The sequence below is a fragment of the Erinaceus europaeus genome, chromosome 8 (genome assembly GCF_950295315.1).
Source record: "Erinaceus europaeus chromosome 8, mEriEur2.1, whole genome shotgun sequence".
In the NCBI taxonomy this organism is placed as follows: Eukaryota; Metazoa; Chordata; class Mammalia; order Eulipotyphla; family Erinaceidae; genus Erinaceus; species Erinaceus europaeus.
This window is the reverse complement of record NC_080169.1, coordinates 4,727,758-4,751,716: the sequence shown is the minus strand read 5'-3', so window position 1 is coordinate 4,751,716 and position 23,959 is coordinate 4,727,758. Positions and strand designations below refer to the sequence as shown.

The 23,959-nt window shown below is 40.3% G+C and overlaps 1 protein-coding gene across 5 annotated transcripts in view; it reads left to right on the top strand.

Annotated features, from left to right (window-relative positions):
* Window positions 1–21,138, top strand: part of HERPUD2 (HERPUD family member 2) — a 32,984-nt gene extending 11,846 nt beyond the window's left edge. Inside the window, exons 2-8 of one of the 5 annotated variants that reach the window (XM_016188280.2) lie at window positions 2,286–2,363; window positions 5,029–5,142; window positions 8,763–8,920; window positions 13,948–14,043; window positions 17,360–17,683; window positions 19,263–19,380; window positions 20,122–21,138. In XM_016188280.2, coding sequence (XP_016043766.1) covers window positions 2,286–2,363; window positions 5,029–5,142; window positions 8,763–8,920; window positions 13,948–14,043; window positions 17,360–17,683; window positions 19,263–19,380; window positions 20,122–20,283 — 1,050 coding nt within the window. In that variant the 3' untranslated portion in view covers window positions 20,284–21,138. Of the gene's footprint in view, window positions 1–2,285; window positions 2,364–5,028; window positions 5,143–8,762; window positions 8,921–13,947; window positions 14,071–17,359; window positions 17,684–19,262; window positions 19,381–20,121 lie in introns of all 5 variants that reach the window. The other 4 variants (XM_016188281.2, XM_007523386.3, XM_016188282.2 and 1 more) reach the window with 4 other exon arrangements.
* The last annotated feature ends 2,821 nt before the right edge of the window (window positions 21,139–23,959 follow it).

The following is a 23,959-nucleotide window of genomic DNA, read 5'->3' as shown; positions in this document are numbered from 1 at the left end:
CCTGTTTACATATTGTTATAGTTAGCTTAGATTTGGCTCAGCAGTTATTTACATAGTTTCTATACAATCATCTTGATAGAATTCAGGGATTGTTTCTCATTTATTAAATAGAAGCTCTTGTGGGGATTAATCGTAAATACTTTAATGTTAGTAGTGTGAGAACTTGGTAATTGTAACTACAAAATAGAGCAGTGATAATTAGAATGTTTAACTTTCTGGATTGCATGTAGAATTGGCAATTTAATTTCTGTTGAGTTCACGTTTCTTTAGTTTTATATTTTTGAAAGACGTACAAAGGTATTTGTGAGAGTGGCAGGAATAATAAAGACTGGAATAGTTATATAGAGCATTAAGTAAATCCAAAGGGTTTACTTGAAGTACAAGTAAAAAACTGTTCCTGTGATGTGATATTAGTAAAGAAAGAAAGAAATCTCATGAGTACTTTCAGATTAAAAATACTGAAAAAGCAGGAGTCGGGTGGTAGCACATTGTAGGTTAAGTGCAGGTGGCGTAAATCACAAGAACTGGCGTAAGGATCCCGGTTTGAGCCCCCGGTTCCCCACCTGCAGCAGGATCATTTCACAAGCGGTGAAGCAGTTCTATCTTTCTCTCCCCCTTTCTGTCTTCCCCTTCTGTTTCTTTTTTTCTTTAAGAAAGGAGACATTAACAAAATCATAGGATGGGGGGTTACAACTCCACACAGTTCCCGCCACCCAATCTCTATATCCCGTCCCCTCCCCACTAGCTTTCCCATTCTCTATCCCTCTGGGAGCATGGACCCAGGGTCTTGTGGGTTACAGAAGGTGGAAGGTCTGGCTTCTGTAATTGCTTCCCCGCTGAACATGGGCGTTGACTGGTCGGTCCATACTCCCAGTCTGCCTCTCTCTTTGCCTAGTAGGGTGGGTCTCTGGGAAAGTGGAGCTCCAGGACACATTGGTGGGGTCTTCAGTCCAGGGAAGCCTGGCCGGCATCCTGATGGCATCTGGAACCTGGGGGCTGAAAAGAGACTTAACATACAAAGTCAAACAAATTGTTGAAGAATCATGGACCCAAAGGTTGGAATAGTGGAGATGAAGTGTTGGGGGGTACTCACTGCAAACTCTAGTGTGCTTCTGCTTTCAGGTATATATTTGCCCTAGTTTATGGATCCGTGTGAACATATGCTCTATCTCCTGGAACCTGGTCTATATCTAGGTTTTGGGACTTTGTTAGGAAGTGAACCACCTGGGATGGACTTAGAGTATACTATGAAATGAAAGGTCTCACCCGAGTGATGAAGCTGAAGGGTTGTCATTCCACCCCTCAAGTCTCTGGACACAGTCTAAGCTGAAGCATGCTGGGGTGGCACTCGTTGTGTTGATTAGGTTGTGATCAGCAGATGCAATATTATTTGATAAGAATTGGGAAGAGCATACGGGAAAGTGGGCCCTACCTTAGGGTCCCAGGACTGGGGCAAGTTTAGGCTCTATAGTGGAAATGTGAGGTTCCTGCTGTCTTAGGGTTCAAGAAGACAGTGGATAGTTATTGATAACATCACATTATTTGGTAATTGGGTTAACTTTGAAAAGTCCCTTTGTTAGACATACAATCAATTTCCCCCATCTCATATTAATTAAATGGTGATTTATATGACTACAATTTAATAGGTGTGTACATAAACACCATTCCCACCACCAAAAGATTGTGTCCCATCCCACCCCCCTGCCGGCCCTGGAAGCTGCGTGTCCATCCTCTCCCTTTCTCTTTCTTTCCCCCTCTCTGTCTTCTCCTTCTCTTTCTATTTCTCTCTGTCCTATCCAACAACGATGATAACAATAATAACTACAACAATAAAACAAGGGCAATGAAAAAGAATAAATAAATAAGTATTAAAAAATACTGAAAAAGGAATGCAAGTAACTGTCCTGTTGTTGACTGTTGTAGGAGACTAGCCACCTGTCTGTTTATAGTTTTGAAGGTTCTTATTTTATTTTTTTTTAAATTTTAATTTATTTACAAAAAGGAAACATTGACAAAACCAGTTTTGAAGGTTCTTAGTGATAGTTACACATGTGTTCCATCATGACTGAAAAGACGTATAATTTACCTCTATCAATATTCAAACATTTTTTTAATTTATAAAAAAGAAACACAAAACCATAGGATAAGAGGGGTACAACTCCACACAATTCCCACCATCAGAACTCCGTATCCCATCCCCAAAAGTATGACTCAGACTTACTACTACCAGATTTCAAGTTGTATAATTAGAAAAGTTGAGTTCTTTTCTTTGTTTCATTTCTTAGTTGACAAAGGATCAGAGATTGGTGTATTCGGGCAGGCTGCTTCCTGATCATCTGCAGCTGAAAGACATTCTCAGAAAAGTAAGCTTTTCTACAACTGTACTCAATCAGATACACCCAGAGTGCGAGGGAGATGGTTTGCAGTTTTTCTTCCTCTTAAATGCTCTACTGAGGAAATCCTGACTGACAAAATTACTGTTGTCATAAGGAAGTCACAGTTGCCATGTCCTCCCAAAGTAGGTGTTAGTCCGTCTCATCCTTCTTTTGTTGATTCCCAGTCAGTTCAGATTTTAAATACGTGCAGTAAGTGCTTTAGGTGGCAAGACAGGTAAGTATGAATTAGAAGTAAAGAACATAATAATAGATTCTGATGAGCAGTTTTGTAAGTCTACCAGATAGCTAATCTGCCCTAGTGTTATACGCTCATATTAAGATATTTGTCGTCTTGTGTAAGAAAGCACTTATTATCAGTAATGCAAAGAAGAATTTTTCCCAATAAAAATTTCCTTTCTAAGATGACTAATGGTTTATGGTACAGCTGTTGCATTTGGGTGCAGTTTCTCATGTCACTGTGACGGTGTTTGCAGACACTTATTTGAGCCCTAATATAAATCCTTCTCTATTGTCATGGCCAGGACCCCACTGTTCTCTCAGCTTTTCCTTTCCCTTCTTTCCCAGAATTCTTTGTTTTGGTGCAATGCTTTCTAACATTTTAATACAAGTTTCTAGGGCTAGAAATACATTTTCAGGAAAGGAAGACAAACCAACTGGCCATTCAGTTAATAAACATTGGATGCTGGTGTACTCAACTAAACTACATTTCAGTAAAGTTTTTGATGGGGATATCCAGGACAACTTGAATGCTAATTATTTTATTGCAGCTTTTAGCTCATGATCTTTTGTGGAGTTTATATTTTTGAATCGTGCATTTGAGACAGTGCTTTTTTTGTGACTGCAGCAGGCTTGTATACATAGCTGCTATGCTTTGCCGTAGACCTTTGACTTAACTCTTAAAAGTTGTTCTGGTTTTCCTGATATTTACTGTATGCCTACAATCATCTGTGGGAAACATCAAGAAATCTTTCACCAGTATATTTCTTCTGTTCAGATAGTTGACATTTTTTCCTTGGGTGATTTCTTGCTATCAGTGTCAGCTTTCTAAAGTTAATTCTTACCAGAGCGCTGCTCAGCTCCCGGCTGGGGATTTAACTTGGACCACTGACGCTTCAGGCAGAAAGGCTTTTTGCATAGCTACTGTGCTTTCTCCCCAGCCTCCTGATTTCAGCTTGTCCTTTGTTTTTAGATTGCCTTTCAAAGTGGTTTATTATTTTCTCTTTCTCTCAAGATGAGTAGATTTTGCAGCAGACTTTAACTCTTCTTTTTTTTAAAAAAAATATTTATTTTATTTATTTATTCCCTTTTGTTGCCCTTGTTGGACTTAACTCTTCTTATAGGTATTATGTAGAATGGAATTAATTTCACAACAAAATTGAGCAGTAGGTACAGAGCTTTTCCACACATGCCTTCCCTTCATACCTCTGTAGTCTGTCACACTCTGAGCACTTCATGCTGGAGGGTACATTTGTTACAGCTGATGAACTTACATCACTGCCCTAAGCCTATAGTTGACATTGGGGTTCATCCTTGGCGTTGGACAGTCTGTGGATTTTAATATATGTATAGTGGTATATATCCACCACTATACTGCCAAATAGAATGGTCCTACTACCCTAAAAATTCTGTTCTCTATTTGCACTCCCGTTTTAATGCCTAAGAACCTTTCTAATATATGCCCTTTGAAACACAGGTGTATGTTGATATTTTGAATAAGGTTTTAATTTTTTTGTTAAAGTCAGTGTACTTTTTTTTTTTTTTTGGTTAAATGCTGCCACTTATGATAGACACTTGCTAAATTGTAAGTTTCTAGTTGCTTTGTTTCTCTTTCTCACACTTGATTATCTTTCTGTACCCTTTATAATTCTACTCTTTTTGAATTTAAGTGAATGTTTTGTACTCTTGATTGTTTTCTTTCCTCTATCCATCTTACCTGCTTGCTTTGTGCTTAAGTATAAATACACTTATGGAATCACTAAGCCAAAATGCCGACCCTCATCATTAATAGCATGTAGTCCTTCAGTCACAGTTGTAAATTTGTGGGACTGCGTAGATATTTTACCGAATATAGGTGAAACTATGTGCTTCCCATTTGTGTCTGTTATAGATGGAATAGTATTGACTTAAAAGTACTGTGTATCTGATTAAATGAAGGCAGATAGATAAGATTATGGTGAAATCATCTGAATATTTTCATTATAGCTGCAAAGCTTAACTAATGGAAACATTTTTTTAATAGTCAAAGTTTAAAATCTAAGCTTCAGTGTAGCTATTGTAATTCTGATACTAAGCCAGTAGATAACTTTCCTGTGAAATAATAGATTTTGTGGACACAGTTTTATAGCTCTATTTGCTTCTGACTCCCCCTTAGTACCAAGTAATAATTTTTTCATCTATCAGTTTCTGAGTAGTTAAACCATTTTCTAAGTATGGAAAAAGTCTATAAAATTCAAAGGGGCTCCAAATGCTAGAGTGGTAAATTGACCTCCAAATCTCAATAATCCACCACTGATAAAATGACTCTACTAGACAGGAACTAAGTTTTGAGTTAGTTATTTTAGTCTGGTTACTGACTTTCTGAACTGTATTTTTTCCAGTACGACTCTTTAAATGTAATCTTCTTTAATTTTAGCAAGATGACTATCATATGGTTCATCTAGTATGTACATCTCGGACTCCTCCTAGTTCTCCAAAATCCAGCACCAGTAGAGAAAACAATGAAGCACTGCCATCCAGCAGCAATTCTGTGAGTTACTTTGGGAGGAGTACACCTTGGAGTTTTCGGAGTACTCCTATTTGTCTCTAAAACTGCGGGAATAAAGGAGTAATTAGAGGGTGGGGGAGACAGCACAAAGTCCCAGGTTCAGTCCCCTGCACCATTATATTCCAGAGCTGAGAAGTGCTCTGATAAAAACAGTTGGAGGTTGTGGATTTTGAGATTGTGTTTTGAACAGTTCAGGTTAGGTATTTGAACCTCGTTAAAAAGAGATCTAATACACAGTGTCGTCCCTTAAGATCTGCTTATGTGACCTGTGACTTGCTGTATGGCACATACATTGGTAACAGATCCAATATTTAGAGGTTTTCTTGGAAAAGAATTATATAAACTTGAGAGGTAGTAAAGTTTAAGAAATACTTAAGATACTTAATATAGTATGTTTTATTCAAAGAGGATTGACTTATTTTTTATTTTAACTATGCTAGCTCTTCTTGATGTAGACTGTGTAGTCAAGAATTTCTTTTTTTCTTCTTCTTCTTCTTAAATGACTAGATTTGGGGTGGGTGGTGGTGTACTTGATTGAGCACACATTATGCACTAGAACTTGGGTTCAAGCTCCTGGTCCCCCACTACACAAAGGATGCTTCCTTAGTGATGAAGCAGTGCTGCATATGTCTCTCCCCCTTTTCTGATCCCTGCTGATTTTTCTCTATCTCTATCCAAAAAACAAACAAACAAACAAAACCCACACAATGACTAGACTTATGTATACATTTCACCTTAGGAGAGTTAGCTCCCTCAGTTCTTTTAGATTTTAATGTTCATTCCTCCCTTCTTGTTTTTCTGTATGTTTAAAATTATTCTGGGATTTTAAAAAAGTTAGACTTTTAAATTTAGACACTGTATAACTTCTGGAAACATTGTCATAGATCTTTTTTATGTTAAATTATTTTATTTTTGAGGGTTGGTAAGATAGCTTACCTGGATAGTACATCTGCTTGCCATGTACATAACTCAGGTTCCAACCCTGCCCCCACAAAGCCTTGGTGCTCTGGTAGCTTTCTCTTTTTATCTGAAAAAAAGTCCATCTGAATGATGAAGCCCCAGTGACAGCAGAAAAAATAATAATAATACTTTTGACTTTTCATAAAATTGTGTCCGGGCTAGGTGAGTGCTCATCTGGTTGCCATCTGTAAGGACCTGGATTCAAACCCCTGGCCTTCACCTCCAGGGGGGAAGCTTCACAAGTGGTGAAGAAGGGATGTAGGTGTCTTTTTCTTTTTGTTTCCCCTTCCTCCCTCAGTTTCTTGGCAGTCCTATCAAAACAAAATGAAATGAAATAAAATGAGAAATGGCCTCCAGGAGGGGGACTCATAGAGCAGGCACCAACCCCCAGCAATAACCCTGGGGGTAATTTTAAAAAATGCCTTACTTGACATCTTTGTAGGTGAAAGAAAAGAACTGGACAAGTGGAAACTTGGCTTTAAACACTTGTACAGGGAATTGCTAAGTATATGTTCCTTTATGTCAAGAATATAGCCCAAACTTTGAGGGCAGGAGTGGCAGAGGTAATAGTTGAAAGACCTTCTTTTTTCTTCTTCTTTTTTTATTGGAGGGATGAATGGTTTGCAGTTGACACTAAATACATTAATTGGTACATGAGTAACATTTCTGTTTTCTGCAATAACACTCTTAACTCCCCACCTAGGTTCTCCTCCACCACCTGATCCCCTCCCCCTTGTCCGAGTGCTTTATTTTGATCTAGTACATCAAATCCAGTGTCAGACTTTCTAGTAGATAAAAATTAACTGCTTTTTAAAGAAACTGTATCTTTGGGTGGAGATAGCATAATGGTTATGCAAAAAACTTGTGTCTGAGGTCCCAAGGTCCCAGGTTCAATCCCTCTGTCATCACTCCCATAAGCCGTAGTGGAGCCAGTGCTCTGGTGAAAGAAAAAAAAAAAAAGAATATAAAAGTAAAAAAAAAAAAAAAGAAAACTAAACTAGACCACCTAGTTACTCTGTTGTAGCTTTTATATTCAATGGTATTTTCTAGTACTAGCCATGGGAATTTAACTTACATTAAACTGAAAATGTGTTTTTGTCTACAAACTCAAGGATTTTTTTTGTTTCCTACCTTGAATAAAAAGAGAACACAAGTAGGTAGGAGTTCTGTGTGCAGTTCTGGGCACACTTGTGCTCCAGCTTTTGTTCTGACGAGCCCTCTGACTCTGCTGTGTGGTACCCCCCAGCCATGATTTCATGTCATTCTTATAGACTCATTCAACTTTTTCCTAATAATCGTTGGAAATTCTAAAAGTTACCAAAGGAAAATTAAGTTGACTTTACCTTTACTTTATATACCTGAGAAATTTCAGTATGATTTAAAAATGTCTTAGAAATTTTATTTTGTATGGAATACCATTTTAAAGACAGCTTTTGTTAGTTTTGCAGAAAAGCTTTGTCATTGGTCCCTTTAGATGACAGAATTTGGGAAGGTAGATGCACAGAAAAGCATTCTGTCATTAAGAAAGCAGTGCAGGTAAAGTACAGTCTTGACAAGCTTGGAAGGATGGTAAATGTATTTACACCTAGTTTTTCAAAAGATGAAAAGGCAGAATTTATAGGAAGTATAATGGTGTTTTAAATTTGCCTAAAGCTTGACTAATTATTTTCAAACAGCAAGAAGTTGGATGGTCTTCAAAGGGTCGCATTGTTTAAGGATATTTAATCTGTGAGGTACTGACATCATTTGAGCATGAAAAGATAAATTGGGATTGGTGTTTTTTTGGATACATTTCATAAAAAGCAATATTCACTGTTGACATCTATAACCTAATAAAATGTTACAACTGAAAGGAATCTTGAAAACATAGGCCTCTGTGTGTGTGTGTGTGTGTGTGTGTGTGTGTGTGTATCTCTGTCTCTGTATCTCTCTCCTATAATAAAGCTGAACTCTGAGAGGGTTCAAACTGTGAGGGTTATATTCCTTATTAATGTCAAAGGTAACACCAGTGTTGAGATCTTCTGATGCCAGGCATATTCATTGCTTTAAAACACTGTGTCACCAGGAACATACCATACATAAAACACAGTAACTATTACAGGGCACATTAAATTTAACGAGCACTTCCTGTGTGTCCGGGGTGTGAAAAGAAGTTTGCTGGCCAGCCAAGAGCTTATCTGCGTAGTGCTTTTGCTTTGCCAAGCATGTGATCCAGATTCCAGCCTGGTCCCCACCTCGTTGGATAAAACTTTGGTTCTGTGGTATCTTTATCTCCCTGTCTCTTTCTTCTATCTGAAAAAGTCCACCTGGAGCAGTGAAACCCCAGTGATGAAGAAAAAAAGGTTTGCACGCATTATTCTAATCCTCAAAATCCAGTGTGTTATTTTCTGTTTACAGTTACTCTACTGCTCAGCCTTTTCTGGTTGAGAACTATAATGTTTTATATGTTTAAGCAGTTGTGATTTCCTGAACTCTTTAATCAGATTCAAAATATCCTGGGCACAAATTTCTGATCAGTAAATTTTAAAAAATTGAGTATTTTGCTGGTGGATTTCATAAAACATATTTTAGCAGTGTCTCTGGTCTCATGATTATAACAAATTAAAATGTCCCTGAAAAAATTACTGTGTTTTTGCTTGTAGAGTTCAGATCAGTCAACTCCAACAACTCCATCATCTGGCCAAGAAACCTTGTCTTTAGCTCCTCCCAGTTCTTCCTCAGAAGGACTGAGACATCGCGTCCTGCCACCAGCACAGACCGACCCAGCACAGCACCCTTCGTTTCCTTATGTAATGCAAGGGTGAGTGAAGTCAGGGGAATCGGGCCTGCCTCTTCTTCGTTTCTTTCTTTAGATACTATCTGACATATAACATAGGGACTTGTGGAATTGCTAAAAGCCAGTTATTTCTGATTTTCCTGGTTGACTGTCTGAAGCCATCACAGTACATCTGAAATTAATTCATATACCTAGTGACACATTTTGAAATTCAGAGAGTGTGGTAGAGAAGTACTTCAGGAAGCTGGTTGCAGACCAGCATTATGAGAGACATACTTTCCCATCTCTGAGCCTGTGCTAATTATCTTGGGATCTTGCGGAGGTTGAGGGTCTGGCTTAGTGGGTTTTATGGGAACTGAGATTCTGCATTTCCAGTAAGCTGTCATGTGATACAAAAGCAAGGATGCAGCTGACCAACTCCTCTGCTCTCCTCCCCTCCCTTCCCTTTCCTATCTAGTTTGATAGCGCAGAGAGAAATTGAGAGGGAAGGGCGATAGAAAGGGAGAGGGAGGGACAGGCAGTAGCACAGCAGGTTAAGCGCACATGGCTTGAAACGCAAGGACCGGCATAAAGATCCTGGTTCGAGCCCCCGGCTCCCTTTCTGTGTTATCTAACAACAACAGCAGTAGTAACCACAACATTAAACAACAAGGGCAACAAAAAGGGGGAGAAATAGCCTCCAGGAGCAGTGGATTCCTGGTGCCCACCGAGCCCCAGCAGTAACCCTGGAGGCAAAAAAAAAAAAAAAAAAAAGTGCCGGGTGGTGTTGCACTTGGTTGAGTACACATATTACAGTGTGCAGGGATCTGGGTTCAAGCCCCTGGTCCCTACCTGCAGGGGGAAAGCTTCACAAGTGGTGAGCAGTGCTGCAGGTGTCTCTTGTCTCCTTCTCTGTCTCCCCCTTCTCAATTTCTGGCTGTCTCTATCAAATAAATAAAGATTAAAAAAAAAAAAGAAAAGAAAGGGAGAGGGAGACAGAGACACGTGCAGGACTACTTCATCACTTGTAAAGCTTTCTTCCTGCAGGTGGGGATCAGGGGCTTGAACCCAAGTCCTTGTGTCTATCACCGTGCACTTAACCAGGTGTGCCACCGGTCCAGCCCCCACTAATTTTTTTTCTTAATTGTAGTATTACTCAAATTAGCCTTCTGGTGGATCCAGTGTGTATGTGACAGTGCTCTTAGAGGCTATAGTAATGTGTTCTGTCTGATCATCCAGACTTACTAACTAGTGAGGCATAGGAAATTGTCATGTATTATGAGACTATGCTAACCAGTCTAACTGGAGTTGTTAAGGAATTCTTGCTATAGCTACCTTTGTTTAACGACTATAGCAAGTCTCTTGAGCTAGGCAGTTGGGGGAAATATAGCCAATAGTAATAGCATATATTTCAGACAGCTTAGAGAGCAGGAATTTACAAAGCATGACTTGTACCTGGGTTATGTCTGGAACCAGAGAACTTGACTTTGGGGTATTATTACTTACTACTTTTGAAGTAAAGGAAACACGTATATCAGGCTGTGATAATTACTTTGTGATGCACGTCAAGTTATGGAACTGGACTGTGGTAACAGCTTCATCTGTGTTGGTGAGGTTGGAAATTAGGAAATGACTGGGTCTCCAGAATGGAGTCCTGCTAGAACTAAGGGTTAGTCAGTGACTGCTGTGTTACACGGTAGGATGAGCATCCAGCTACTGAGAAGTGTTAGCATAATTCAGTAATAATAAAAAAGGTTTATTTCTTAGAGAACTAGAGCATCACTCTTGCAATACTGGGGGTTGAACTCACAATCCTATTCTTGAGAGGCCAATGGTTCATTCACTGCTTCACCTCCTAGACCACATATACATTGATTCATTCGTCCTATCTCTCTCTTAAAAAAAAATTAACTTTATTAGAGACAACCAGAAATCCAAAGGGAAGGGGGGGAGACAGGGAGAGAGAAAGAGAGACACCTCAGCACTGCATCACCACTTGCAAAGCTTTCCCCCTGTAGGTGGGGGCTGGGGACTTGAACCTGGGTCCTTGCTCATTGTAACTTGTACACTCAACTAGGCGAGCCACTGCCCGTCCCCCAACTGCCCCCCCCCCCTTCCTGTTACTTTATTGTATGAAATAATGGTTTACAAGACAGTCGCTGCTACATAAGTAGTTTCTTACCTCTGTGTTTGTCTGCCACTCTCAACCACAGATGCGCTGCATTGGGTCCTCCTTGTCCTGTCAGCCCCCCCCCCCCCCCCACACATACACACACACTTTCTCCTCTACCTAGTCTTTAGGTCGGATGCACTAGACAATAACTAGTTTCACCCTGTTTGTTTTTTCTTTTTCCTTTGTTTCTTAAATTCTACATATAAGTGAGATTCATTATTCTGGCTTATCTCATTTCACTGCTTCCTTTGAGTTCCATCCAAGATGTAGCAAAGGAGAAGTTCTCATCATTTCTGCTTGATGCAGTTGTTAATGTAGAAATAACAAAACCTGAGTGCATAGTAAGATGTAACAACATTCATGTGTCATCTTTTTCTTGAATGTGAAACTTTTTTCTTTACAATAATTGTTTAGGTAAGGCTGACTATAAACTTTTTTAAAACACCTCTGAATCTGGTTGTGTTTTCAGAAAATGATTACTGTAGCCCAAGCTTATAAAAAATGCTTTCTGGGTTTACATTATGGATTAGTAGCTGAAAATACTTTCTGCTTTATGATTGTGAGTCATTTCCTGTCTTTTTTTTGTAGAGTAAGAAAGTTCTGGGGTGGGGGTAGATAGCATAATGGTTATGGAAACAGACTCATGCTTGAGCCTACAAGGTCCCAGGTTCAGTCCCACACACCACCATAAGCCAGAGCTGAGCAGTGTTCTGGTTAAAAAAAAAAAAAAAAAAAAGTTCTGTTGCTCTCAATTTATGCAGAATGATTTTACTTAATTTTATTTGACAATGCTGGAAAAATCAGAATACAATGCACACAATAAACTTGGAAGAATGTATAGTGGCATTTTCACTATGGTTGTCTGAATAATAAATAGCAGTTTAAACTTATTCACACATACAGTGAATGTGCATATGAAAGTAAGAAAAAGCACAGCTTAAATGATTTTAGATCTTCAGAATAATAGCACTGATAACTTGGGGTAAAGTAATAATGGTTCTACGTTAGTCTCTTGAGGAAGTCAGCAGACAGGAGAGCTGACATTGGCATTCTTAGCAGTAACACTAAATAATACTTGACAGATTAAAAAAATCTGAAACGGTGCTTATTTTGCTAGAAGTATACTGAAGTTAATGAACAACAAAATTTTGAAAGATATTTGAACTTCACTTGTGAACTCTATTACTAGATGAATAATTTTTTTATTTTAGATCACAAGGGCATAGCCCACTTAAAATTGGCATAATAAAAAAATGGCAATAGAGTTCACTTGTGAACTCTATTACTAGATGAATATTTTTTTTTATTTTAGATCACAAGGGCATAGCCCACTTAAAATTGGCATAATAAAAAAAATGACAATTGGGAGTAAACAGCTTCTTCAGAGAAGGCATATAGATGGTCAATAGACATGAAAAAAATGTTTCTTTTCACTTGATCACTGCACCTGTGAGTGGTTCTTAGCAGAACCAACAGTGACACTACACAGTTGGTAAAATTGTAAATTGCTGTCACACATGTTCAGTTGTGTTGTTACTCTTAATCTTGTATATAGGGAGGAGGACAGTCTACAGAGCAACCCCTGCTCTGCCATCTTTTGTGGAGCCCGGAGAGCACTGCTCAGCTCTGCTTTAGAGTGGTGCGAGGGACTGAACTTGGGAGCTGCAGCATGAGAATATTTTTGTATTACCACTGTGCTCTCACTCTGTATCCAGTTGACATCTTTTGGAGTTCTATTTGGGTCTCAGTTTTTTCCTTTTTTAATGTAGGTTTCTGTGACCAGTTATGCCCAGTTGTGTACAAATCACCTTTAGAATGTAAAAATGACAGTCTCTGGGTTAATTGTTATTGTCTTACTCTGGATAGACCAAACTAGTATTAGTGGATGATACAATTCAAATATTAGGAAGAACAGAGTTTGAAAAATCACAGATTCTTCATTTATCTTTATGCTTGTCCCCCTTGTCTGTGTGTCTAAAATTTTTGTAAACTTTACAGTATTTTGACGTCGTCTTTAGAATTAGGGTTAGAGGAAAGTTAAAAATAATATGAACACAATAAGTTGTATGAAGAAAAGATTATTATCCTGTGCACTTTAAGGGTGAAGAAATTGAGGTTTAGGGGAGTAATCTGAATTCCTCACAAGTTTTACTGAATTGAAGTCACTAGTCATACTTTGAGAACGCATCTGATTAATATGGCCTGCCTGCTGCTACTGGCTCTTTGCTGCTGCTGCTGTTGTCATCGAGACTTCAACATTCTGGACGCAGTTTCTCAGAAAGAGGGAGACAGAGGTAGAGGAAGGCAGGAAAAGATGTCATAGCACTATGGCTTCTGCCAGTATGGTGGAGGTCTCACCTTGAGCCTGGACTGTGTGTATGATTAACAGGTACATTTATCCAAGTGAGCTTCTTGTCATCCCTAATGCTGGCTCTTTAAAAATATTTTACAGGTTTCTGTAATGTGACTTTAAATCTGATAACTGATATGCTTTTAAAAGCATCTTATTACTTTGTTAAATATCATTTCACTAGTTCCCACATCCCTCACCATTTTGTAATGAAGCTTAGTCAAGTGTTAATTTAAGGAGATGGATGTAAAAGGCTTTTAAATTTTATTTTTAATTTTTATACTGAAATCACATTTGTTTGCTACATATTTTGTAGGTAATTTATTTTTCCATTTTAACTGAGCAGAGATGTGAGTTATCTTGTATTCTTGGGGTCAGGTCATCTGTAAGTCATCTTGTTTGAAGAGTTGTGATAATAAATTTGATTCTTTTCAATCACTTTTAATGCATTTTGTTCATGGATGATTTGCTGCTCAGAAATGAAAAAACTAGAGAAATGCTGTCAATATGCAGAACACTGAAAGTCTTTCCTTTATCTCTCTACCACAGAAATGTCGATAACCAGCTTCCTGGGCAAGCGGTTCCTGCTGGATTCCCAGTGTACCCTGCGTTCAGCCCGCTGCAGATGCTGTGGTGGCAGCAGATGTATGCTCATCAGTATTATATGCAATAGTATGTTAATTTGTGGTGTTTATTTTCTTTTATATCTTAAGTAAATTCTTTGGGATTTCACTTATGTTTTGGTGCATTTCACTGGTTATTTTGAAATTATGAGAAAGGTTTTGCAGATATGTCAGCAGACATTTAGAATTATTTAGCAAAGGAAAATGATGGACAACTAGTCCACATCCACCTAACATTGTCTCTACTCCCCCCCCCCCCATTTTTAGGACTGAGGAGATAGTAAAGTGGTTATGCAGAAAGATCTTCATGCCTGAAGCAGCAAAAGTTTCAGGTTCAAGCCCCAGTTCCACCAGAAACCAGAGTTTAGCAGAGCTCTGAACAAACAAGGTTTATATTTAGCAGTATTGAAATTTTATCTATTTAAGATAAAAAAAAAACCGGTTATATTTAGCAGTATTGAAATTGTATCTATTTAAGAGTGGAACATTTGATGAAAGTATCACTGGAAGGCAGGCACATGTATATTGGTAGGACCTGTAGTGCTAAAAGGAATAGAACATCTGTGTCAGGGAGGCTTCTGTTGATGGAGGGTTCCATTATGGTAAATGTACCTTTTTTTTTTTTTTTTTAATTGGTAGGCTAAATGGTTTACAGTACAGTTGTTGCAGATGGGTACAATTTCCCGTCTCCCCATGACAGGTATCTATCTGCAAAATGCCTATCTCACTCCCAGATTGGGGTCTTTGCTATCATCGGGACCTGAAAGTTCCCTCCCACCCCCTCCTCCCCAAGCCCCTCTTCCCTGTCCTCCTTTCCCAGAGTCCTTTGCCTTGATGCAAAGTTCAACAGATACTTGTTTATTCACCACATGTCTCATTGTGTTCAGTCTTGTAGTGAAGACAAGAACTGGTCCTGGGGCAGGGATTGATAGCATAATGATTCTGCAAAGAGACTCATGCTTGAGGCTCCAGAGTCCCAAATTCAATCCCCTGCATCCTTAATAAGCCAGAGCTGAGCAGTGCTCTGCTTAAAAATTAATTAATTAATTAATTAATAAAAGGATCAGTTTTCATCCAGTTCTCCTGGATTTATTTCTTCTTTGACTTTAGTAAAGTTAACTCTTTTTTGACAAAGAATCAAAGTTCTTTCTCTCTCGACTTTATTTCCAATTAGATGCTGGAAGATCTCCACAGAGAATTTGTTCCTTACCCCCCAATTTAGTGTATCTAAAATTTGACTCCATGGTCTTCTTCTGCATGAACTGTCTCTTGCCCCCACCCCTGCCCTTGTGTTTTCATTTTTTATGTCTTTATCGGCCATACCACCTCTTAATCATTCTACAAGATCTTACCCTTTATCAGCTTTGATTCTACAAACTATTGTGCGCTTTTGTTTAAAGGTGTGTATTTTCCCCGAATTTATGGATGCATGTGCACATAAGCCCTATCTCATGGGCCCTGGTCTTTATCTAGGTTTTGAGGCTTTGTTAGGAAGTGGACCACCCGAAATGGAATTAAGGAGTCCTGTGAGCCAGGGAAAGTGTCACCAGAAAATGCAGCTGGAGTGTTGACAGTCCACATCTGATGTCTCTGGACACAATCCGAAGTGAAACATGTCGAGTGGTGGCATTGAATAGGCAGGATCAGCAGATGCAGTATCAGTTGGTATGAACTGAGAGAAGCATGCCGGAAAGTGAGCCCCACCCTAGAGGTTCCCGAGAACTGTGTAAGATGATGGCAGCTGATTGTAGTTTGCTACGAGTCAGATAATCTGATGGACGTTATTAACATCTTTGCGTCAGGTTCTCATCTTTAATGAAGGAACTTAACTATGAATTAGAATAGCTACTAGGTCGGCAATATTTTGGAATCTAAAAAGTCCTTTATATAGGCAAAGCATTAGCATGCTGGTTTAAGTAAGTTTTTATAATCTGGTAGGTTTTTTTTTTTGTAGTCTGGGAACAATAGTTTTATTTTCTATCTTCATTTTTAAAGTTTATGTAGAAAGAATCCAGCATCTAGACAGGTAAGGAGAGTGATAAAATGAATGTGGACCCATCTCCCAGTCTCATATGTGTCATCTCATGACAGTCTTGAGCTACAACTTTTCCACCTGTACTGGATAATTTAAAGTGAATCCCAGATTTTTTTTTTTTAACAGAAACATGTATTATGACTTTCAGGTCATCAGTTTTATTTTATTTTATTTTAGTACCAGAGCACTGCTTAGCTTTGGCTTATGGTAGTGCTGGGAATTGAACCTGGGACCTCAAAGCCTCAGGCATGAAAGTCACTTGCATAACCACTGTGCTCTCTCCCCAGCCCCAAAAGGAAGTCGTTGAATTCTAAACAAACTTCAGAACCAGAATTCTTTATATATTAGCAAGGACCTACACGCATAGTCCCAGTTGGAGTTCCCAAAAGTCAAGATTGGGGTGAGAGATTATTGTCCTGAATCTAGTTACTTTTTTTTTTTTTGCAATGCTTGGGCTGGGCAGATAGGTGATTCCACTTATCTTGAGCTAGTTTTCATTTTTAAATTTCAGATGTAGAGAGACCTAGACAGAGAGAGAGAGAGAGAGAGAGAGGAAGGGAGAGAAACCACATCACCACTTCACCATCTGTGGAGTTTTCCCAGTGTTGGGAGTAATAACATATGATATGATGCTGGACCTGGGACTGCATAGTAAAGCATGTACCCTGTTGGGTGAACTCTCTCCCAGCCCCCTAATTAATAGTCTAAAACATTATTGTAGGTCAGCTATCCAGCTATGACACAAGGTAGGCATGTATTATTATTATTTTTTGGTCTGAGGGAGAGATGGTAGATGTAGCATTGCATGCAGTGCAACAAAAGAGGCACTAGGCAAAGGTTGAGAGATGAATCTTGTCATTGCTTTATTCAGTTACTTAGTGAAAAAGAGAGAAGATGGTGACTAACATGGGTGTTCTTATTTCTCCTACTTCTTCCCTACCATCTTAGACCACCAGCCTGCGTGAACATAGATCCATTTTTCAAAGTTATGTCTGCCGTTACTCTTGGCTTTTCTTTCCCACTTGAGTTTTTTGCTTACCATACTTCTGTGGCTCAGTCAGGTATTGCGATAATTCTTACATGAGAGGCCAGTGAAACAGCTCACTTGGATAGGGTGCTGCTTTTCCATGTATGCGACCCAGGTTCAAGCCCAGCCCCCACCATGTTGAAGGACACTTTTCTCTCTTGTCTCAAAAAAAAAAAATTTTCATGTGAGGGTTGGTGCAAAATAGACATGGTTACCTAGGAAGTTTTGAGAAACCAAATATGATCAGAGTTTTCTTTGTTCTGGTGGCTGTTTCAGTCAAGCTGCAGTTTCAGCTCAGGCCACATCAAGTGCCAGCCCAGCCCAGCCTGCCGCTTCACAGCCTCTGCGTTTGGCCCATGTTCCCGGAGAAGAACCACCACCAGCTCCGGATCTGGTGGTGCAGGAAAACCGGGCCCTGAATGAGAATGTTCAGATGAACGCGCAGGGAGGCCCGGTGCTGAATGAAGAGGACTTCAATCGAGACTGGCTGGACTGGATGTACACTTTCTCGCGGGCTGCAATTCTGCTCAGCATTGTGTACTTCTACTCGTCCTTCAGCCGCTTCATCATGGTAATGGGAGCCATGCTCCTGGTTTATCTGTGAGTGACCATTCCGCTTTCCGCAGTCCTTCAGATTTTAAGACTACTCAGCATGGAATTGGGTATATGGAAGTCTCTTTTGAATAATGAGTGAAGGACCATGAAAGTTGAGCTTCAGATCTGGTCCCTAGCCCCAAAATTGATCATGTTGAGTAAGAATATTTCTCCAAATTGTCTAGAAGCAGATTTTTCCGTTATATCTTTTATAGAAATTGTTGATTTAGTTAAGCCAGCTCTTAGCAATTATTTAGAGCTTGAGGGAGCATGCTTTCATTTTATATAGAATGCCCTTTATCACTACTGAGTCCTACAGATACAGGAGATAGACTTTTTTTTTCATAGTTGGGCTTTTTTAAAAAAAAAATTAAAACACTAAGAAAACCATAGGATAAGAGGGGTACAACTCTACACAGCTCCCACCAACAGAACTCCGTATCCCATCCCCTCCCCTGATAGCTGTCCTATTCTTTATCCCTCTGAGACTATGGACCCAGGGTCATTGTGGGGTGCAGAAGGTGGAAGGTCTGGCTTCTGTAATTGCTTCCCTGCTGAACATGGGCTTTGGCAGGTGGATCCATACTCCCAGCCTGTCTCTCTCTTTCCCTAGTGGGGCGGGGCTCCAGGACACATTGGTGGTGTCGTCTGTCCAGGGAAGTCTGGTTTGGCATCATGGTAGCATCTGGACCGTGGTGGCTGAAAAAAGAGTTAACATATAAAGCCAAATAAATTATTGAGTAATCATGAATCTAAAGGCTGAAATATTGCAGATGAAGATTTGAAGGTTTCTGTTTTGTAAAAAAAAAAAAAAAAAAAAAAAGCTAGTAGGCCCAATCTATTTATATTCCAAGGGGCCCATGGCTTTACTAGTTTTTGCCTGAGCCTGACATCTGATATACAGGTGGACCCAAGTTGTTGTCTGGAAAGATGATGTCATGGCTGGAAAAAGGACCAGAAAGCTGGATCAGGGGAGAGAGTAGCTCCCAAATATGGGAAAGGTGTGTAAATATTATTGACTGTAAACCCCATCAGTTTGATCTGGGGCCCATATTCTGCTAACTTTTCTACCCACTGCCCCTCTAGGAAAAAAACAAGTATCTAGTTGAATTTCATTTTGAGGATTTTGTAGCTCAGGAAATAGGGTCAACTGGTAGAGCATAGGACTTGCCCGACTACTACTCTTGGTTTGGTCCATGGCAACATATGTATTGAAGTAGTGCTTTTCCTTCTCTTTCACTTGTCTGAAACTATTCCAAATTAAGTAATGTTAAATCTTGTTCTTAAAAAGATTGCTCAATTGATGACTAATGTGTATCACATAGTCTGACTTTTAAGTCCATGAAATTTTCAGATTAAAATGATTCCTTATTTTGCCCTCTTTGCTTTTGTGAGGGGTAGTTTCGTGACTTGAAGTCAGAAATTTGATCCACTCACTTATTGTAGATTTAATCACTTTTTTTTGTTTGTTTTGTTCGTGATTTAATGGGGATTTTGGTTTTAGTCACTTTTCTGTTATTAGGACATGAGTGTTGCAAGCAAAAGCAGTGTGACTTATGCTCTCTTCTCTCCATTTACTGAGCAGACATCAAGCTGGATGGTTTCCTTTTAGGCAGGAAAGAGGTCAGCAGCAGGCTCCCAACAATAATGCCGAAGTTAACAATGACGGCCACAACGCAAACAACTTAGAACTTGAAGAAATGGTATGCTAATGAGGTTTTGCTATACTTCATATTTTGATGTGGTGCTCGGGTTTTAGTCCAAGGTTTTGTGTCTGTATACATGCCATGCACTTGTCCCTGAATCACCTCCTTGGTTGTATGTTTCAAATAACAGATATTTCCTCAGCACAGTTGAGGATCAGCATGATAACAGGATCTTGGCATGTTGCAGAAGTATTTGTGGAATGTCATATGAAGAAAAAAATAACTTCCAAATTGTGGTGCTTTTATCTGGGAGATTTTTTTTTTTTCTACCAGGGTTATTTCTAGGGCTCTGTCATTGGACAAGGAATCCACTGTTCCTGATGGCCATTTTTTCCTTTTTTCTCTTTGTTGAGAGAGAAAGTGAGAGGGAAAGAGAGACAGAAAAAAAGAAAGAGAGACACCTGCAACTGTGCTTCACCATTTGTGAAGCTCGTCTCCGGCAGAGGGGCACCAGGATCTTTGCTCCTGGTAATGTGTGATGTGTGATCTCTACCAGGTGTACCACCACCCAGCCCTTTAATTGAGAAGAATTTACAGTGTAGTATGGTGTCTGTTGTGTATTAGAATTAAGTGGGAAGAACTCACATCAGATTTGTACTTGACAGGGATTTTTAATGGCCAGATAGATACCACTTCATTATTACATGATCCTGTTCCTCCTTTCTGCAAAGAAAAACTTCAGCTCTGAGTTAATATTAAGTTCAAATCACTTAGCATGTTTCTTGTTTTGTTTGAAAGGAGCGTCTCATGGATGATGGACTTGAAGAAGAGAGTGGAGAGGATGCGGGTGAAGACGCCAGCGCTGTCCAGAGGCCTGGGCTCATGGCGTCAGTGTGGGCTTTCATCACCACCTTCTTTACTTCACTGATACCAGAGGGGCCGCCCCCGGTTGCCAATTAGACCTGGAAAACTGTGCCAGCTGCAAATGGGGGAGGGGGGCTGACTTTAGGAAAGTGTCTAAATAACAGTGCAATCTCAAAAGAATTTATTACTTTCTTTTCATCATCATGTACAGAGGTGTTTTTTTTTTTTCTTTAAGCTTCTTATACATATGAATATTTTAAGCACAAATGGACTACTAAATGTGTGATTTTTTTTTTTTTTTAATTCTAACAGGACACAGTATAACAATTTTGGTCTTCCATAATTTTTCTTAATTTCAATTATGTATAGTATACCAAGACTGATTTGTACGTCTCATTTCCTTAAAGAGCTGCTTCATATATAAATGTGTATAGCCAATAGCCTAGCCCTTAAATGTGTGATTTGAGAGTTGTGTGTGTCCACCCCCCCCCCCCCCCAGAGCACCGCTGTTCAGCTCTGGCTTATGGTGGGTGCTGGGGATTGAACCTGGAATCTCAGAGCCTCAGGCATGAGAATCTGTGTGCATATTCATTATGCTATCTCTCCCACCCTTAAATGTGTAATTTGAATGAATAAATAAATCTATTTTCTGTGAATTCTGTTGAAAATTTTAAACAGAATGACCTCATAGTTTTTAGTAAAGTATATTACTTACCTAATATATGCTAGTAGCATCTTGCCCTGCCGTGAAGCAATAAATTTCTCAGTAATCCTAATTTTGACATTTTAGTAAATATCCCACTAATTGGAATTAGTACCTTAGCAAAAAGAAGGCAGCTCTGCAATGGAATTAACAGTAGTACAGGAAGTCTGATACAGCAGTACTTTTATAAATAAGATATGCTGGAAATCACTCCCTGTAATTTTTTAATAAAGGTCAATTATGGTAAACGGTCTTCTATGGAATATTTGTTCAAATTCTTCAGCAGTATACTCAGTTATATTCAGAAACCTAAAGGGACTGCTTAGCAACTCCTGAATTGCTCTCTTTGAAACTGGCAACAAAAGCTACAACTGCAAAATTATAAAAAAAACAGCAGCAACAACAAATAGAAACAGACTGGAGCACATAGAATCTAAAGTAAAGGGAGAGAAGTGCACGTAAGCCCGGCGAGGAGACCAGTGCCAGTCAGCCATGCAGGGCACCGCACTCTTGCGCCAAAGGCACGAGGGTGCTGCAAACACAGGCCGCCATGGGGATTCTCAGTGTCACTGTGTTGACTCAAGTTCCCGCTGCCAGAACCCTTGAAACCAGCCCCACATGTGGCACTGCTACTTGCCAGTTGACTGCCCTTCTTGGCCACTCTAGGGCATAGCCCATTCTGATTACTGGCACACTGGGTGCCCTTGCCTTGTTGCCTTGTGATCTGCCTCTGTGACCAAGTTCCTGGCATCTGTAGATTTCTCTCCCCGCCCCCATCCCCATGTCTAGACAATTCCCAGGCTGCTGGCCTCTGCCCCCTAGCCCAGGTCTCCACACTCCTGGGGGATGCCTGCCTGTTCTGGCACCATCTGAGGGACCATCCCAGACCTGCAGTACCACTCTGGTTGCCCTGTGTGCTTTGCTGCATGATATTCCAGGCCTTCCTAATCTTAGTGTCGTGCTCCAGGATTCCTGCCCACCCATTCTGGACCTGCCACCTGTCCCTGGGACCCCTGTGTGGCATGTCACTCCTCGTACTTGCTGTGCCTCTCTGCTCATCCTGTTGAACAGTTCTGGGCCTGCTGTGGGTCCTGGGGACTACTGTGCCCCTCCGTGCCTTCCTAGACCTGCTGTGCACTCTAGAGTCTGCTGTGAACCACAGTGCCTCCCTCACTTTGCCGTGCGGGCCCTACTGTGTAGTTCTCAGCCTGCCACCATGTGCCTGGCTCTGCCATTCTGGGCCTGTTGTCTTGTCCCAGAGTCCACTGCCCCACCCTGTCTTTCCAACCCTGGGACACCCTGCTTAGCTGTCTGGGGTCCACAGCCCCAAACAGGAACCCATGTGCACCCTGCCATGTGCCCAGCCATGCCTTCCCAGCTCTGGTTCAGAGACAGTGAAAACAGACATGGGGGTTGGTATAAAAAGGAACAAGATTAGAATCACTCGACTGTCAGGAGAAGAAGAGATAATAGCAGATTGGATGAAAAAAATAGTAGAGAACTTTCCCAAAATGCATGAGTAGGAAGATAAAACTCAGAACCCCAAACAGAATTGACCCAGAGCTAGGTGAGCCAAGACATACCATAATTAAACCAGCAACGACTAGAGAGAAAGGCTCCTGGGGGTTCAGTGGTGGCACAAGCAGTTGAGCATACACATCACCATATGCAAGGACCCAAGTTCAAGTCCTCAGTCCCCACCTGCAAGAGGAAGCTTTATGAGTCTTTCCCTCTCTGTACCCCCTTCCCCTCTCAATTTGCCTCTGTCCCATCAAAGTAAAAAAAAAGAAGGGTTGCTGGAAGCAGTAGATTTATTGGGCAGTTATTGAGCTCCAGTGATAATCTTGGCAATAAAAATAATTAATTAGAAAAAGGAAAAGGGGGGGGGAGAGAAAACCAAAGAACAGCAAACAAAAAAAGGCAAGAGGTGAACCCATAAGGCTATTTGAAGATTTATCAAAAGAAGCTCTAAAAATCAGAAGGGAATGGCAAGATACTGAGACAGGCTTTCCCTCAGATTGGGTGGAGAGAGAAAACATTCTCGGAAAAGTAACAGTTGAATCAGTTACAACCAAACCTGCTCTCCCAAGAGATCTGTGCACACCTATGTTCATAGCAGGACATTTTTCTCACTTCCCACTGGAGCGGGGCTAAGAAAGCGGTGGCCGAGAATACTACTCAGTTGTTAAACCTGGTGAAGTAATCAGTCACCTTTGCCTCACAATGGATGGACCTTAAAGGAATCATGCTAAGGGACATCAACTAAAAAGAGAAGAATGAATACCTGATGATTTCATTTAGGGTAGAACTTAAGAAACAAGGAAATAAGGGAAAACAGGGTGAAACTTGTACTTTTTATGTCTGTACCGTGTGTATCTCTTCTTTAGAAAATTGTTTAGTTCTTTTAAAATTATCTTTATTTATTGCATAGAGACAGAAATTGAGAGGGGAGGGGAAAATAAGACACCTGCAGCCCTGCAGCACTCGCTAAGCTTTCCCCTGACAGGTAGACACCGGGGGCTCAAACCTGGGGTCCTGTGCATGATAACCTGTGCTCAATGGCCCTGGCCCACTTTCTTTAATTTGTATATAAATCTACTTTTATTAATGTCAAGGTAATAGTGTTCTACCTTACCAGCTTTCGCAAGTAGATTTTTTTCTTCTTTCTCTGGATCCTGATGGAATTGGGAGATCAGAGTCCTAACATTCTCCCCCTCTGGGAATAGGAACTAGAAGTCTTTATGGGGTGCAGAAGGTGGGAAGTCTGGCCTCAATAATTGCTTCACTGCTGGACATGGGTATTGGCAGGTTGATCCATACCCCCAGCCTGTTTCTTTTTATTTACTTATTATTGGATAGAGACAGAGAAATTGAGGTGGGGGAGGTAGACTGAGACAGACCAACACCTATAGCCCTACTACACCACTTGTGAAGTTTTCTCCCTGCAGGTAGGGACCAGGGTCTTGAACCTGCATCCTTGTACATTGCAGTGGTGTGTGCTTAACCAGGTGTGCCACCGCCTGCCCCCCGCCCTCAGCCTGTTTCTATCTTTCCCCATTGGGGTAGGGC